Genomic DNA, 16,562 nt, shown 5'->3' with positions numbered 1-16,562 from the left:
AAACCCCTATATTGCAAAGGCTAATCTCAAACTTTAAACAAATTTTAATTTTTCCAATACTCAGATTAGTAATAAGTATATAGTTTATTTCAAATCCTAAGAATAATAGATATCATTAGATTCCAATCCCTAAGAAGTACTAAGAAATTCTTGCAAATAGGTTAATTTTTATAAAGATAATTTCCCCTAAGTATTCCAAGGCATTTTTCTAGAAACTAAGTGGTGTACCCACAACATGACTAACAATAATGTACAACTGAAATCTCACAAGGTTGTAATCTATCATAATCTTAATAAAAAAAAACCGATTATAGCAATATATTATGTAGAAAGTGAAATTTCCACCACCCCCCCAAAAAAAAAAAAAAAGAAGGAATTAGGAATTTTATGAGGCCAATGAAATTTGTACACTTTCTGGATATCTGATATTTAAAAACTATTGTTAATGTTTAGGTGTAATGATATTATGGTTATGTTTAAATAGAGTATTTCTCTCAGGGATAAATATACTGAAATAAATACAAATGAAACGATATGATACTTGGGATTTCCTTCATAACGACCTGGGGAAGAGAAAGACTATAAATAGAATAAGATTGGCCTAAGTTGATAATTGCAGAAGCTGAGTGATGGGCACATAAAGGATCACTAAACTAATCACTCTATTGTTTAAGTCTGAAATTATACAATGTTTTTTCATGCTGTAATAAATATAGGCAGAAGAACTATAAGCATATTCTTAGATTAAAATTTGTCTTCAGCTATATATAGCTGTCAACTTAAGACAGACAAATACACATTTTACAGATATTTACAAGTCTAATTACCACCAGAAATTGCACTTGTAAAATGTACACTACACCAAATTACCCAAATTTGGTGACTGGTTTAACTAAATAAGATTAAAATTCAACTATCACTTATTGAATTCAAGAGAGTTTATTTAATTTTTACTATTTATTGTAAAACTGGCTTGAAAGAAAACATACATACCTGTGGACTGTGAAGATCGGTGGTCAGCATGATAATCGAGTAAGCCAAAACATAGGCAGTATCTGCACTAGCAAAAAGAGTTTGTCTGGAAAAATAAACGTATCACGTTATAAACATTTATTGTTTCACAGTTTCATTTAAACACATCCCTCAAACCACACAGCACTTTTAATTTTCTCTTTCAGGACTCACGTTCTATCTCATATTACAATTTTTTATGGAATTGTCTTATCATTTCAGGATCATAGACAATCTAAGTTCCCTGGGGTTAGGGATTATGAGTCTCTTGATGCTCCCCAGCACAGCGTCTTGGACATAGCTAGCAAACAGTAAGTACTTGCATTTGAACCTTGCTTACCCTTGGTTGCATTCCAAGTATCTTGCAGCAAATTTTTCCATCAATCGATCAATTTTTTGAGCTTCCCCTGGAAGACGGAATCCTTCCAGAAACATACGAAGGGCTGAAACAAAGTCCTTTCCTGAAAAGTCATGTTGGTCCACATAGGCATACATGACTTCTTTGTTAAATTTATCATTATCTCCCAGGAACTCACCCACTTGAGTCTAAAGAATAAAAGACAGAAACTAATATCCTAATGGAATGGTACATTTGCCACACAGTCATTTAAAAAGCAGTTTTTACTACAGGGTTAACTATTTCAAACATGAAACTAAAAGATAAACATACTAAATGTGTTAAAAAAAAATCAGGATATTCTTTTGAGTTTAGAAAATTAAAAAGCAAAATTAAGAATATCTAGGTTATTCTTTAAGTTTTACTTACATATGCAGGAGGGCACTTTAAAGGGGCAACAATACGTATCATTATTAACTTGAAAAGAAATTTTATGGAAAAAATGAAATAAAATAGTATTCTTACAGAGTCTAATCTTTCCTCTTGATGTAAGAATTGGGCAATATCTTCAGATGTAGTGCCAAGCATCCCTTGTTCTTGGAGGTACTGTATTCCTCTCTTTGGTTTCTTATTAAATCTAGATGATGTTAATGATATAGGAACATTAGAAATAGAAAACCATTTGAAAAGAAGATCTTAAACTACGGTAAATTAATTTTCTAATAGCACTCAGAAAATAGATTATTTAATATAATCAGTGTGTGAATATACAAAAAATGTACATTGGGCAACGTTTATTTTTGTCTCCTTAGAGTTTCAAATGGAAGGCGATCTTTATCACTGATAGTGATCGTTTCACAGACAATTTCAGATAATGCCATGGAGTAGAAAAATCCTTACTTGAGTAAGGACATGAATATTAAATATCTCATACTTAATCTATTTATTCTCCTTAATGCTCAAGTAATCTTGCCTCATTCTATATACATCCATTGATTAATTCTAAGTTTCCTGCTTTTAAAGTACAGAACTTGAATTTTGGTGACAGTTTTAACCACAATCTAACAGCATTCTTTCCTTTATTAAAAAAACTCCAGATACTCAACATTTTCAAAATGAAGTCCAAACTGACAGACTGATAGACTGACAAAACGTTTCTCAATATGGCTCCAGTTTCTCTCTCAACCCTTCTTTCTCATCTACTCCTGCTCACCCTATCTCATGCCCTAAACATAACGCACTTGCAGAGTCTATTTCCTCTGCATGCCCTTTACATGCTCCCTTCCCTGGGGAACTTACTTCACACTTAAAGATCCAAGTCAAATGTCACCTCTTTGTTTCCAAATCATTTACCTTCTACTTCTATTGTCCCAATAATTACTCTGGTACTTCCTCACCTGTCACCTAGGTATTGCAAGAGTTCTTAATAGTCTCCCTCTCTTGTTTTGCTCACATTCTAATCTATCCTTCAGGCTGTTGGCAAAGTCATCTTTCCAAAACAGAAATCTGATGCTGCTGCTTCTCTGCTTAAAATCCTTCAGTAGTAAGCCAATGCCAAGAGGAACAAGACAAACACTCCTTCACATGGAGAATAATAAGGCCTTCTGTAATCTGGACCCAACTAAGGCTCTCATTTCTCCTCCTGCTATTACCCAAACCCTGCCCCTGCCATGCTGAACAACAGTTCTCAAATGTTTTCCCTTTCCTCTGTGCTGCTGTACATACCATTCTCTTTGTCTGAAATGTCCTTTCCTGTTCTGTCTTCCTAATGAGTCCCCTGTCAAGTCCTAACTCAACCATCACCACATATATCAATTAAAATCAAATATTTTTCACTGAGATAAACACAACCTCTGCTCTTTAGAAGCTCTGACTGGAATTGAAGAAACAAGATTTAAAAGAATTATAACAGTAAAAATGCAACAAATTAACGTATTCACAAGGTAAGAAGATAGCACAGCAGAGGAAATGACCAATTAATAGAAGCGGTCATGACACATTTCCTGGGGAAGGTGACTGTGGAAATGATCTTTGAAGAATGATTGCAGCTTTTATAAACAGTAAGAAAAAACATCCCAGACAGCAAGGTACACGTCATACTAATAATACATGAAAACATAAAACAGCATGATATTATAACAAATAGCTCCGCACTGTTAGAACAATGAGGTGAGATAAAGAAGTGATGAAGCTTAGGGTCCAGAAGATCCAAATCACAAAGGGTATTACATGCTATTACAAGAAGCTGTGGCTTTATTCTCCAAAAGCAAGAGACGGGAGAAACAGAAGCAGACTTTCATTTGAGAAAGATTATTCTAGCTAAGTGTGAGAAAAGACTAGTGAATAAGACCAAAGAAAGGTAAGCCAGTTAAAAGATTATACTAATCATGGCAAGAGATGGTGATGATTTGACTTGAGAGAACTGTGGGAGATGGAGAGAAAAGAATAAATTGCAGAGTTATTTAGGAAATAGAACCAACAGGATTCAGTGACAGATTAGATACAAGGAGAAAATCTAAGGTAACTACCAGTATTCTATCTTATAAATTTAGTAGCATGCTGGAGTTACTAGCCTAAATAAGAAATACAGAAATCACAGTTTTCTGTTTCTTTTGTTTTTGGTAGGACGACTGGGGAGGTGATTATGAAGAGAATGAAGACTGATAAATTTAGTTATTGACACGGTGATTATGAGAAGCTTTGCAATATCCAGTGATGTCCAACAGGCAATTACACACACGAGTCTGGACTTCAGTAGAGGTATTTATGTTAAAAATAACACTTGTGAGCTGTGAGATGTTAGCCCATAGATAGTAGTTGAAGTCATGAAAACGAGCATGATCATCTAAGGGAAGTTACAAAGTAAACAAAGAAAAGGGCTAAGAGACAGAACCCTGGAAATGCTAAGATGTATGCAGGGGATAAAGAACCCCTAACAAGACTGAGACGGCACGGTAAGAATGGTAGGAGGGACGGGACAGAGTGCTGTCATGAAAGGAACAGTTGTAGAAGATATACTGGGAGCACAGCAACACAAAAGCATTCTCATGAAAGTATGAAGCAGAAAGGAGTCTAGTGGCTAAAAGGAGGACTAGAGGCTAGGATGACGGCCACTTTGAAGATCTGTGAAGACTCCCTCTCACTGCTAAGTACTTCACATAGAGTTATCAACACTCTATTATGGACTTCACACAGTACTACAGTCATGTGCTACATAACGTTTCAGTCGACAATGGACTGCATATGTGACAGTGGTTCCATAAGACTGGTACCATATAGCCTAAGTGTGTAGCAGGATATGCCATCTAGGTTTGCGTAGTACATTTTACGATGTTCGCATGACAACGCATTTCTCAGGAAACATCCTTGTAATTACATGGTGCATGACTGTATTTTAAAAAAATACTTTGCCCATATTTAGACTGTAATCTTGAATACAATGACCAGTGCCTTCATGGTTCTTGGCACACAGTCCCAAATACCAAATATGTGTTTGCTGAGTGACAGCAGAATTTCAATATGAATATCTGTTTACACATACTAGACCATGAGCCCCTTAAAAGCAAGGACTGTTTCATTCATCAAGTTTCCACAGGACCTTGCATAATGTCTAGAACAGATGAGACTTCGATAGATACTGAATGAAAAATCAGAATGAAGGAATATCAATGGCTATTTCCTGATGCAATTTTGCAAGGTTTTATAACAAAGAATAAGTGTACATTTTGTGACAAAAACTTTTTTTAACAACACTGAAAAAAAGGGTACTTGAACAATCACCAAAAGGTACTGCTTAAGATTCAGGAAGAAATGCTTTACAGCAAAAGTAGCAAACCAAGTAAACATGCAAGGGAATTTTTAACTGTTTACAGTGCTAGATTCATGGAGAAAGGCCAGCAAATTCATTTTTCCTTATAGCATCTCTTTGAAAGAAGAGATGAGTGATAGGAAGGAAAGTAGCATGTCAGTGTTTAGACAGGAAATAGTCTGGGAGCAGGCTGACATCACATAGCTTAGTGGGAAAACTGATTTCACAAGATCAGGGACTGGCAGGTAGCCAAGCTGGAAAAGAGATTATCACCTTTACCAAAACATAAAAATGACATCAATAACAATGGCTCAATAACACGAGTAGCACATTTGTAACCCAATTGGAGAAAATATAAAATCTATAAAGGAGCAATGATAGCTATTAGAAGTTTCATACTTTAAATTTTTGAGTTGTCACCTGCTTAGGAAATATAATGGGGCATTTTATAACTGAGCTAAATGAACAAGGCAAAACTGCACAGATGATATTCATCAACAGCATATAAAATATGGTACAAAATTAATTTAATGTGTATTACAAAGGTATGTTTGGGCTAGACTGCAGTGAAGAAGAGGAGCGGAATAAGGAGAGCTGCTAGAAGTCTTGGATCCAGGAGAACTACCTATTTCACTGACTGAAAGGTGGTAATAAGAAGGGAATAAAAATAGTCTGAAGATGTAGAGAAACCCAGGGCAAGGGTGGCACAGCACTGGCAGAGGGATATTCAATAACATTTCTCCTTAAAATCAGACACTTACAAATCTATCCCTTGTTCTATTATTTCTTTTTGTTGCTTTAGGACCTCAAATTGTTCTGGATTATCAGTGCCAGACATCTGTGTACTATAGCTGCCTATTCCTGATGATGATGTTGACTCCAGAGAATTTAAACTTCCATATCTGTTTATTGTCTCAGGCTGTTTAATTTCACTCGTCTCTTGCTCTGAGGGTTTTTCCTGACCTGTAAGTAGAAAAAACTGATACAGTAAACTATTCTGTTAAAGGAAAAGGCAAAAAAAAAATTTCAAATAAGGCAAGATATTTCAATGTCATTTAGATATCTACTTAATACAAATAAAATATCAGGTGCCATAACAGACAATATACTTTGATATTAAAACACTGCAATGAGTATGTGTACACTTTGCACCATTAAAAGGAGTTCTTTTGGGGGCCGGCTCTGTGGCTGAGTGGTTAAGTTCGTGTGCTCCGCTGCGGCAGCCCAGGGTTCGGGTCCTGGGCGTGGACATGGCACCGCTCGTCAGGCTACGTTGAGGCGGCATCCCACATCCCACAACTAGAAGGACCTGCAACTAAGATATACAACTGTGTACAGGGCGGGCTTGGGGAGATAAAGCAGGAAAAAAATAAAAAATAAAAAGATTAAAAAAGAGAAAAAAGAAACTCTTTAAAAATAAAAAAAAAAAAAGGAGTTCTTTCGGCAGTTGCAGCGCTGTATATTCACTGGGTTTCTGCTCTCAGCTCATGCCTCATGAGGAACAGTCTTCCCTCAAAGAAGTCCTAAGATCACACCAGGGGAGCCCCGCAGCTACGAGTTGTCCTCTGAGTAAAAGTAAATGTCAAACACAAAGGAACAACTCAACCTTCTCAAAACATTCTGGCTTTTATTTTCTCAAAGTATATAGGTTTTTACATTTTTCTTCTATCATAATCCTTTAAATTGCATAAAAACGCTTTAACAATATTCAAAATATTTTTAGGAAGATTTAGAAAACAAAAAGTTTGGATAACTAAGTGGGGAAATTCATAATTTTAAAGTTTGTTATTTAACTCATAGAGAATACTTCTTCATCAGCTAAATGAATAAAGATGTCATGAAACTGGCTTAATGGCATCTACAACTATCCTCCAAAGTAACATTTACTCAAAAAGACAAAGTTGTAACTCAAAATGTCACCTTACCAAGAGTAGTCTGAGAGTTGGGATTCACATATTGATCCTTACTCCATTCAACCATACATTTCAAAATCGACACTAGGCATTCTAAACCTTTTTTCCTCAGGCTCAATTCCTACAAAATTATTCATAAAAAGAATAAAAACAGAAAGATGTTTTAAGGAAAACACATAGCTCTTCCTTGGCATAGTTTAAATTTGAAAATGTTTTTAAGGTTCTTACCTGAACATTACTCATACCAAGTTCTTGACTGCCACGTCCTTGAGCAATTTTTGATAGATCATTTACTAGCCTTTCAAATATATTTGCTGCATTTAAGTCACAGTCATAGTTTACATAAATATCCACTACACTCTGAGCATCTGTAAAAATACAATATATTAATTTTAACAAAAGCCTCTAGTGTATGACTATATCTGAACTTTCAAATATCTCATAATAAGAAAGAGATAAAGAAGGAATTTTAAATACCTGCACAAATCCTTGTCAACGTCTGAATAACCATCCATTTGTGGTCAAATGAGCTGGTAGAAGTTTCCAAAATGTACAGGAAAATTTCTTTAAAGAACACCTACAATTAGGAGAAAATTTCTATTTAAAATACTGTTTATGATTCACATATGTGATCACTTTTTAAATATCCCAAAGCTGCAGAGCAAAGATTAGGACCAGGCTCCTCCGGAGTTCAATTGCTCTTGAGTTCCATCTCTGAGACGTCAGGACTAAAGTAACTTGGGTGGTTGACTTAATCGAGCCCCTGCAATAGGAGCACTGCACTTCACATTGCTGTGTTTTGTTTGCTATCACACAGCCACTACAAAAGAAATCTGCAAACATTTGGAGTTCCTCTGGGTGATAATTTCTTGAATATATTTACAAAACTAATATAACTCACACTTCATTTTTTAACCCTCTAAAAGAAGAGAATGTATACTCTGTTCATCAGCTATATTTTTTCCAGATATTATAGTACAGGGCAAGCCTAATTGTTCCTAGATTAAAAAGTAACTGATGTTGTAATGCACACACAATAAGGATCTAATTCTCATATGCTGCTATATTTTTATAATTAGTCACACAAGTGGAAATCTCTACCGTCCAAAAACTATAAACTATTTATCACTATTCTTCACATTGAATAATGTCAAGCACAAAAGAGTTTTCAATCTAATGAAATAAATTTCAATTTAATAGCTCAGAATTTTCAGATGCAAATTTATTTTGGAAAAGTGACTGTGACTTAAGGAGATGACTGAAAACAAAACCAAAACCAACATTCAAACATTTATGGAACATATGTATTACGAAACCAGAAATTCATATTTATAATATAAGATGACTAACATTTTCTCACCCAAATTTGGTGAGGTACCCTTGTAATAAGCTTTTCTCTCACAAAATTCAATGAATTTCTATTACTTGCTTTATGTCAGAATTTCCTGTAAGACTGTAAGCTCTAAGAGAGAAGGGACCAGGTCTTTCTTGCTAAGAACTGTGTCCACACCACATGGCATACGTAGGCATTCAATAAATATTTATGGCCACAGTTCCCAAACACTGCACCAAAGCACTCTAGAATGTTGCAGTAAACTCAGAGGAATGCCATGAGAATTTCTGAGGGAAAATTCAGAGGGAAATACATCTGTTAGATACCTTGCAAGATCATTCAGTTTCAGAATTAGATCAGTTGGATCACACTACATTTCATTCAACCACATCATTATTTTTGCAAACCTGGGTTTTAGTGGTTGTTATGATAATAAGCAGGTAGTGCATGAAAATCAATGAAGAATAGAAAATGAGAGTGGCAGTGTCCCAATTGATTCTGAGGTCTAAGAAGTTGTGTGGTGTCCAATAGGAGCATACGTTACAGTAGTGAGTAACTGTGACTATTTAAGAATAAAACGAGTGACATCAGCATCGTGGTAGAGTGAGTTGTTCCCTTTGTCTCGCCTCTCTAAATTACAACATCTATAAACCAAGAGAGGATTCTCTACACAGCACAACAGAACACCTGAGAGATCCATTCAGTTATACATCCTCAGATGGGTCAACTGGACTCTCAACAAGCAGTGGAACTAGGGGAGCAGCCACCTCCCCCCTCCATGGCAGCCGCAATCCAGGACGTATATCCTCACACAGGGGCTAGCGTGACCATGAGCGGAGACAGGGGCAGCCTAGCCTGTGTGCAAACACCCATGGAGTGGTGGTAGCCTGGCTTGCAGGAGCACCAAACCAAGCCACAGCAGCACTGCCCATGCAAATGTGCCTCCCAAGTGGCAGCCACCTGGCCACCGTGATCACAGAGCAGCCTGACTGGCACAACAACAAGGAGATGGGGTGGGAAGAGAAAAACCAGACCGTGCCCAGCCCCAGCGGTGGCTGGGGGAACCTGTGACCAGAAGCATCAGGAACCACAGCAGAAGCAGTGACCTAGCCCACAGTGGTGGCAACCCCAGCACCAGCTCCACCAGCAACGGAGGCTGCATACAAGTTCCCAGGTCCCCAAACCCCTGCCGGAGACAGTGACACTCATGAACCTAGCAGCCCAGACAGCAGTGTGCAATCATAACCCCAAGATGAGCCAAGAAGAGCAGTGCATGTGGTGCATGGCACTGCAGCATCCAAGCCCACAGAGAGACAGTGGAGGAACATGAGACTAAGGTGACCAGAACCAAAGTAACTGAAGCTGTACCCAAGTAAGAAAGGTGGTTACTACTACAAATGCACCGGCAGAGGATCAATTCATCAAACACCATAAAGAACAACGGTAACATGGCAGAACAGAAGGAAAATGACAACTCTCCAAAAACCAAACCTGAAGTCCCAGAAAATTATAATTTAACTGAGAGAGCATTCAAAATAGCTGTCATAAAGAAACTCAACGAGTGAGAAAAAACTCAGAAAGACAATTCAATGAATTCAGGAATAAAATTAACGAAAAAAACGAATACTTCAGCAAAGAGACTGAAGCTCTGAAAAAAAAAACCCCAGAAATTCTGGATATAAAGAACACAATGAGATAAAAAATAATCCAGAAGGCATAAAAAACAGAGTAGACCTTATGGAGGAGAGAATTAGTGCGATGAAAATAGAAACGTAGAAATGATTCAGGTGGAGGAAGAGAAAGAACTGAGATTTTTTAAAAAATGAAGAAATTCTTTGAGAAATATCCAACTCAATTAGGAAAGGTAACATAAAGATTACAGGTATTCTAGAGGGAGAAGTGAAGGTGAAAGGAGCAAGAGCCTGTTCAAAGAAATAATGGCCGAGAACTTCCCAAACCTAGGGAAGAAAATGGATATACAAGCACATGAAGCCAACAGAAGTCCTAATTACATCAATGTAAAAAGACCTTCTCCAAGACATGAAATATTAAAACTGTCAACAGTCAATGACAAAGAAAAAATATTAACAGCAGCAAGAAAAGCAAAAATAACCTACAAAGGAACCCCCATCAGGCTTTCAGCAAATTTCTCAGCAGAAACCTCAGACAGGCTAGGAGAGAATGGAGTGATATATTCAAAATGCTGAAATACAAAACTATCAGACAAGCATACTCTATCTAGTGAAATTATCTTTCAGATATGACAAGAAATAAAAGGTTTCCCAGATAAAACAAAAGCTGAGGGAGTTTATCACCACTAGACATGTCTTATAAGAAATAATGAAGGGAGCCTTCCTACCTGAAACAAAAAGGCAAAGGTTGAAAAAGCTTTGAGCAAGGATATAAACAGACAAAATCAGAAAATTGCAGCTCTATATCAAAACAGGTTAGCAAACACTTAAGAATAACATAAAAGATAAAGGGAGAGAACGCATCAAAAATAACTATAAATGCTTCAATTTAACCCCACACTCAAAACACAAAAAAGAGTAATTTGTGACAATAAAAACATAGAAGGGGAAGAAGAAATAGATGGAACCTGGTTAGGCTAATGGAGATAAGAAGCTATCAGCAGAAAAAGGACCATCTCATCTATGAGATCTTTTATACAAACTTCATGGTAACCACTAAACAAAAAATCAGAGCAGAGTCACAAACCATAAAAAACAGAATATTGAGAAAACCATCACAGAAAACCACCAGCGTGAAGTGGCAGTCAGAAATACAAGGGAAAAGAAACAATGGAAATATAGAACAACCAGAAAACAAAAGATAACATGGCAATATTCAGCCCTCATATATCAATCATCACTCTAAATGGAAACGGACCGAATTCACCAATCAAAAGAAACAGAGTGGCAGGATGGATTAAAAAAGACCCAACAATTTGCTGCCTCCAGGATACATCTCTCAGCTCTAAAGACAAACACAGGCTCAGAGTGAAGGAATGGAAGATAATACTCGAAGCAAATGGCAAACAAAACAAAGCAGGTGTAGCCATACTTATATCAGACAGAGTGGAGTTCAAATAAAAAAGATAATAAAAGCCAAAGACGGGCATTGTATAATGATAAAAGGGATATTCCACCAAGAAGACATAATACTTATTAACATTAACATATATGCACCGAAAACAGGAACACCGAAATATAGAAAGCAACTATTAACAGACCAAAAGGGAGAAATCCACAGCAACACAATAGTAGCAGGGAACCTTAACACCTTAACATCAACGGATAGATCATCCACCAGAAAGCCAACAAAGAAATGGTGAACTTAAATGAAACACTAGACCAGATGGATTTAAGAGATATACATAAAACACTCCACCCAAAAACAGCAGAAATACATTCTTCTCAAGTGCACAGGGAACATTCTCAAAGATAAACAATATGTTGGGAAACAAAGCAAGTCTCAATAAATTTAAGAAGACTGAAATCAAATCAAGCATCTTTTCCAACCACAGTGCTATGAACTAGAAATCAACAACAAGATAAAAGCTAGGAAAGTCACAAATATGTGAAAACCAAACAGCATGCTACTCAACAACTACTGGGTCAATGAAGAAATCAAAAGGACAAATGAAAAAATATGTAGAGACAAATGAAAATGAAATTACAACACACCAACTCTTACGGGATACAAAAAAGGTACTAGAGTACCTCATCACAATATAAGCCTACCTCAACAAACAAGAAAAATTTCAAATAAAGAAGCTTACCCTATACCTAAAAGAATAAGAGAAAGAAGAACAACCAAAGCCCAAAGTCAGCAGAAGGAAGGATATAGTAAAAATCAGATCAGAAATAAACAAAACAGAGACTAAAAAACAATATAAAGGATCAATGAAAGTAAGAGCTGGTTTTTTGAGAAGATAAAACTGACAAACCCTTAGCTAGACTAAGAAAAGAGAAGACTCAAATAAAATCAGAAATGAAAGAAAAGAAGTCACAATGGACACCACAGAAATACAAAGGATTATAAGAGAATATTATGAAAAGCTATACGCCAACAAACCGGATAACACAGACAAAAACGGATAAATTTTTAGAATCATACAACCTCCCAAAACTGAATCAAGAAGAAATAGAGAATTTGAATAGACCAATCACAACCAAAGAGACTGAAAGAGTAATCAAAAACCTCCGAAAAAACAAAAGTCTAGGACCTGGCAGCTTCCTTGGTGAATTCTATTCAACATTCAAAGAGGACTTAATACCTATCCTTCTCAAACTCTTCTAAAAAACTGAAGAGGAGGGAAAGCTACCAAACTCAATCCACGAGGCCAACATCACCCTGATACCAAAACCAGACAAGGATAACACAAAAAAAGAAAACTACAGGCCAATATCACTGATAAACATAGATGTAAAAATCCTCACAAAATGTGCAAATTGAAAACAATACATTAAAATGGTCACACACCATGATCAGGTGGGATTTATTCCAGGAATGCAGGGATGGTTCAACATCCACAAATAAATCAATGATCACATTAACCATATTAACAAATTGAGGAATAAAAACCACATGACCACCTCAACAGATGCAAAAAAAAAAAAAAAACTGACAAGATCCAACATCTATTTATGATAAATTCTCTCAATAAAATGGGTATAGAAGGAAAGTATCTCAACATAATAAAGGCCATATATGACAAACCCACAGGCAACATCTCAATGGAGAAAAACTGAAAGCCCTTCTGAGATTAAGAAAAAGACAAGGATGCCCACTCTTGCCACTCTTATGTAACATGATACTGGAAGTTTTAGCCAGAGGATTTAGGCAAGAAAAAGAAATAGAATGTATCCAAATTGGAAAGGAGAAAGTGAAATTCTCACTATTTGCAAACAACATAATACTACACAGAAAATCCTAAAGAATCCACCAACAAACTACTAGAAATAATCAACAAATACAGTAAAGCTGCAGGATACAAAATCAACATACAAAAATCAGCTGCATTCTACACACTAATAACGAACTAGCAGAAAGTGAAGTCAAGAAAACAGTCCCATTTACAATCTGAACAAAAAGAATAAAATACCTAGAAATAAATTTAACCAAGGAGGTGAAAGCCCTGTACACTGAAAACTATAATACAGTATTGAAAGAAATCAAAGAAGACATAAAGAAATGGAAAGTTATTCCATGGTCATGGACTGAAAGAATAAACAGAGTCAAAAGTCCATATGACCTAAAGTAATCTACAGATTCAATGCAATCCCAATCAGAATCCCAATGACATTCTCACAGAAATAGAACAAAGAAGCCTAAAATTTATATGGGACAACAAAAGACTCCAAATAGCCAAAGCAATCCTGAGAAAAAAGAACAAAATTGGAGTTTCACAGTCCCTGAATTGAAATTATACTAGAAAGCTACAGGAATCAAAACAGCTGGGTATTAGCAGAAAAAGAGATACAAAGATCAATGGAATCGATTGAAAGCCTAGAAATAAAACCACACATCTATGGACAGTTCATCTTTGACAAAGGAGCTAAGAACACACAACGGAGAAATGAAAGTCTCTTCAATAAGTGGTGCTGGGAAAACTGGACAGCCACATGCAAAAGAATGAAAGTAGAACATTATGTTACAGCATATACAAAAATTAACTCAAAATGGATTAAAGACTTGAATGTAAGACCTGAAACCATAAAACTCCTAGAAGAAAATACAGGCAGAATACTTTTTGACATTGGTCTTGGCAGTATCTTTTTGAACACCATGTCTACTCACGCGAGGGAAACAAAAGAAAAAATAAACAAATGGGACTACATCAAACTAAAAAGCTTCTGCCCAGCAAACGAACCCATCAACAAAACAAAAAGACAACCCACCATTAGGAGAAAATATTTCCAAATCACATATCCAACAAGGGGTTAACTTCCAAAATATAAAAAGAACTCATACAACTCACAAAAAAAATCAACCACCTGATCAAAAAATGGGCAGAAGATATGAACAGATATTTTTCCAAAGATAACAAATGAAAAATGCTTTTTTGAAAAAGCACCCATTAAATGGATGAAACATAAAGTACTATTTCCAAATACTCAATTATTTGAAAGTGAAAACAAAAGATCAAGGATCGGTACATCTGCAGATACATGCAGACACGGTTGGCAGATTCCCTAACTTAGTTTCGCTAAGGCTCTGGAAATATTTTAGAACCACATAACTGTTATTCTACTCCCAAAGACCTTGGAAGAAAACTTTAGGACTATAATGCCTAAAATAGAAAAAAAATTCAAAGAAAAAATTAAATTTTCAAAGATCCTAAAATACAATACTTCTTGATCACCTCTTTAATATGCCAAAAACTTAAATGGCTTAAAACCACGCAAAGTATATAGAGAGCCTTCTTTTAAGACAACCAAATTCACAATTACATACCAGATATACAATGCAAGGTTTTGTGAGGATCAAATTAATTCAAGACAACCAGAATCATTCATTCAACTAGTATAAATTCCTTGTAGGCTGTGTCTTAATTTCATTTTGCATCCTTTGTGATTGCCCAGTATACTTAGTACTTTGTAGGCACATGTTAGTTGAACAGGTGAATGAAAAAAAGAAGTACATGACAATACACAAATATTATTTCACATTCTGAAAAACTTCTCAGGCTATTAATAATCTGATTTAACATGAAACAAATCAAATATCCAACAATGCCTAAATGTGGAACATACCTCAATTTGCATCTTCAGATGCGTCTTGAAGTTTGACAACAAAGTAAGAAATATGGAAAGAGAAAGCTCAAAAACCTCTGGAACAGATGAGACTCCGTTTTTTGAGAGAGCAACACACAGATACTGCTTAATAGCATTAATAAACATCTCATTTGTCCTGAAAACAGGTCCTGCATTCTGCAGAATGGATAGAAGTAACTGCAATGAAAGAATCTTGGATCGTAACTCATGAGACCTAAAACGTAAAAAAAAGAAGGCAGAGTATATGGCAGATTTAGCATTATGGTGGTAATAGGTTGTTTCAAAGACATTTCCTGGCACGACATAATTTCACAAACTTTTAAAGGGAAAGGAACAAAAAACCCTACAATATAAAGAAGAAACTACAGTACATGAATAAGCTTAGTCACTAACAATGGGTAGTTCTACTTATGTTCTCTTGTACCACATAATTTCAGGAACTTTTTAAGTGGGAAAACAATCATTCACACATTTTTAACATCAATCTACTGTTCCTTTAGACAAGAAAAATAATTTAAAGATTTATGCCTTGTTCCTGTCTTTCACAAGCATATTTCATATTTTAGAAATCATCATGAACTTCTCAAATTAATTGGTATTTTTAGTGTTTAACAGCTCCAAAGTACTTTTTGCCTAGTTATGCCACTCAAAAATCCTAAACACTAATAAAAAGTTTTGGTTGCGGGGCCAGCCCAATGGTGTAGTGGTTAAGTTCAGCGCGCTCTGCTTTGGGGGCTCAGGTTTGCGGGATTCAGATCCCAGGCGCAGAGCTACACCACTTGTCAGCTAACGCTGTGGCCGTGACCCATGTACACGATGCAGGAAGACTGGCAACAGATGTTAGCTCACGGTAGACCTTTCTCAGCAAACCTAATAAATAAATGAAAGCTTTGCTTAAATTGACAAGCTATAGCACTACTTCAGGCTTACTTTTTCAGTAACCATTTAAAGTTTTTTTCTTTTTTGAAATACATACAAAAAGGCTTTTTAGGATATTTATATCTCTTAATACCTTACTCATTTATTCTAAACATTTTTATAAGAAAAAGCTAAAAAACACATTGTCAGCTTAAATTTCTTAATTTTTTCCTGATCAATATACTGTGCCATGTTTCTGATCACTATCTAGCATTTTAATTATCAGATTTCACAAATACAATTTTTCTCCCATTGAAACAAGCCTCTTAAAGCCCAAAAGACCAAGGTGATTGATTCCAGGCAACTTTTCAAATGCAGGACACACTTAAAAGCTCTAGCAGCTGGTTCTTTTCTTTCTTCATTAAAAATGCCCTACTCAGTCCCATTTACACCATATAGTAACTTAAGTGCTCCTAATTTCCACCTAAAAATGTTATGGTTATTAAGTGTCAAGTAATTCAAG

The 16,562-nt window shown here is 35.8% G+C and overlaps 1 protein-coding gene across 1 annotated transcript in view; it reads right to left on the bottom strand.

Moving 5' to 3' along the window:
* ARFGEF1 (ARF guanine nucleotide exchange factor 1) overlaps positions 1–16,562 on the bottom strand; it is a 149,238-nt gene that overhangs the window by 50,140 nt on the left and 82,536 nt on the right. Inside the window, exons 10-17 of the mRNA XM_070631516.1 lie at positions 15,161–15,395; positions 7,547–7,646; positions 7,298–7,437; positions 7,082–7,190; positions 5,918–6,119; positions 1,874–1,985; positions 1,352–1,557; positions 994–1,078 (exon numbers count right to left, since the gene is read on the bottom strand). Coding sequence (XP_070487617.1) covers positions 994–1,078; positions 1,352–1,557; positions 1,874–1,985; positions 5,918–6,119; positions 7,082–7,190; positions 7,298–7,437; positions 7,547–7,646; positions 15,161–15,395 — 1,189 coding nt within the window. The remainder of the gene's footprint in view (positions 1–993; positions 1,079–1,351; positions 1,558–1,873; positions 1,986–5,917; positions 6,120–7,081; positions 7,191–7,297; positions 7,438–7,546; positions 7,647–15,160; positions 15,396–16,562) is intronic.

The sequence above is a fragment of the Equus przewalskii genome, chromosome 8, assembly GCF_037783145.1.
Source record: "Equus przewalskii isolate Varuska chromosome 8, EquPr2, whole genome shotgun sequence".
NCBI lineage: Eukaryota > Metazoa > Chordata > Mammalia > Perissodactyla > Equidae > Equus > Equus przewalskii.
The sequence above is the reverse complement of the archived record's forward strand: the minus strand, read 5'-3'. Positions and strand labels throughout refer to the sequence as shown.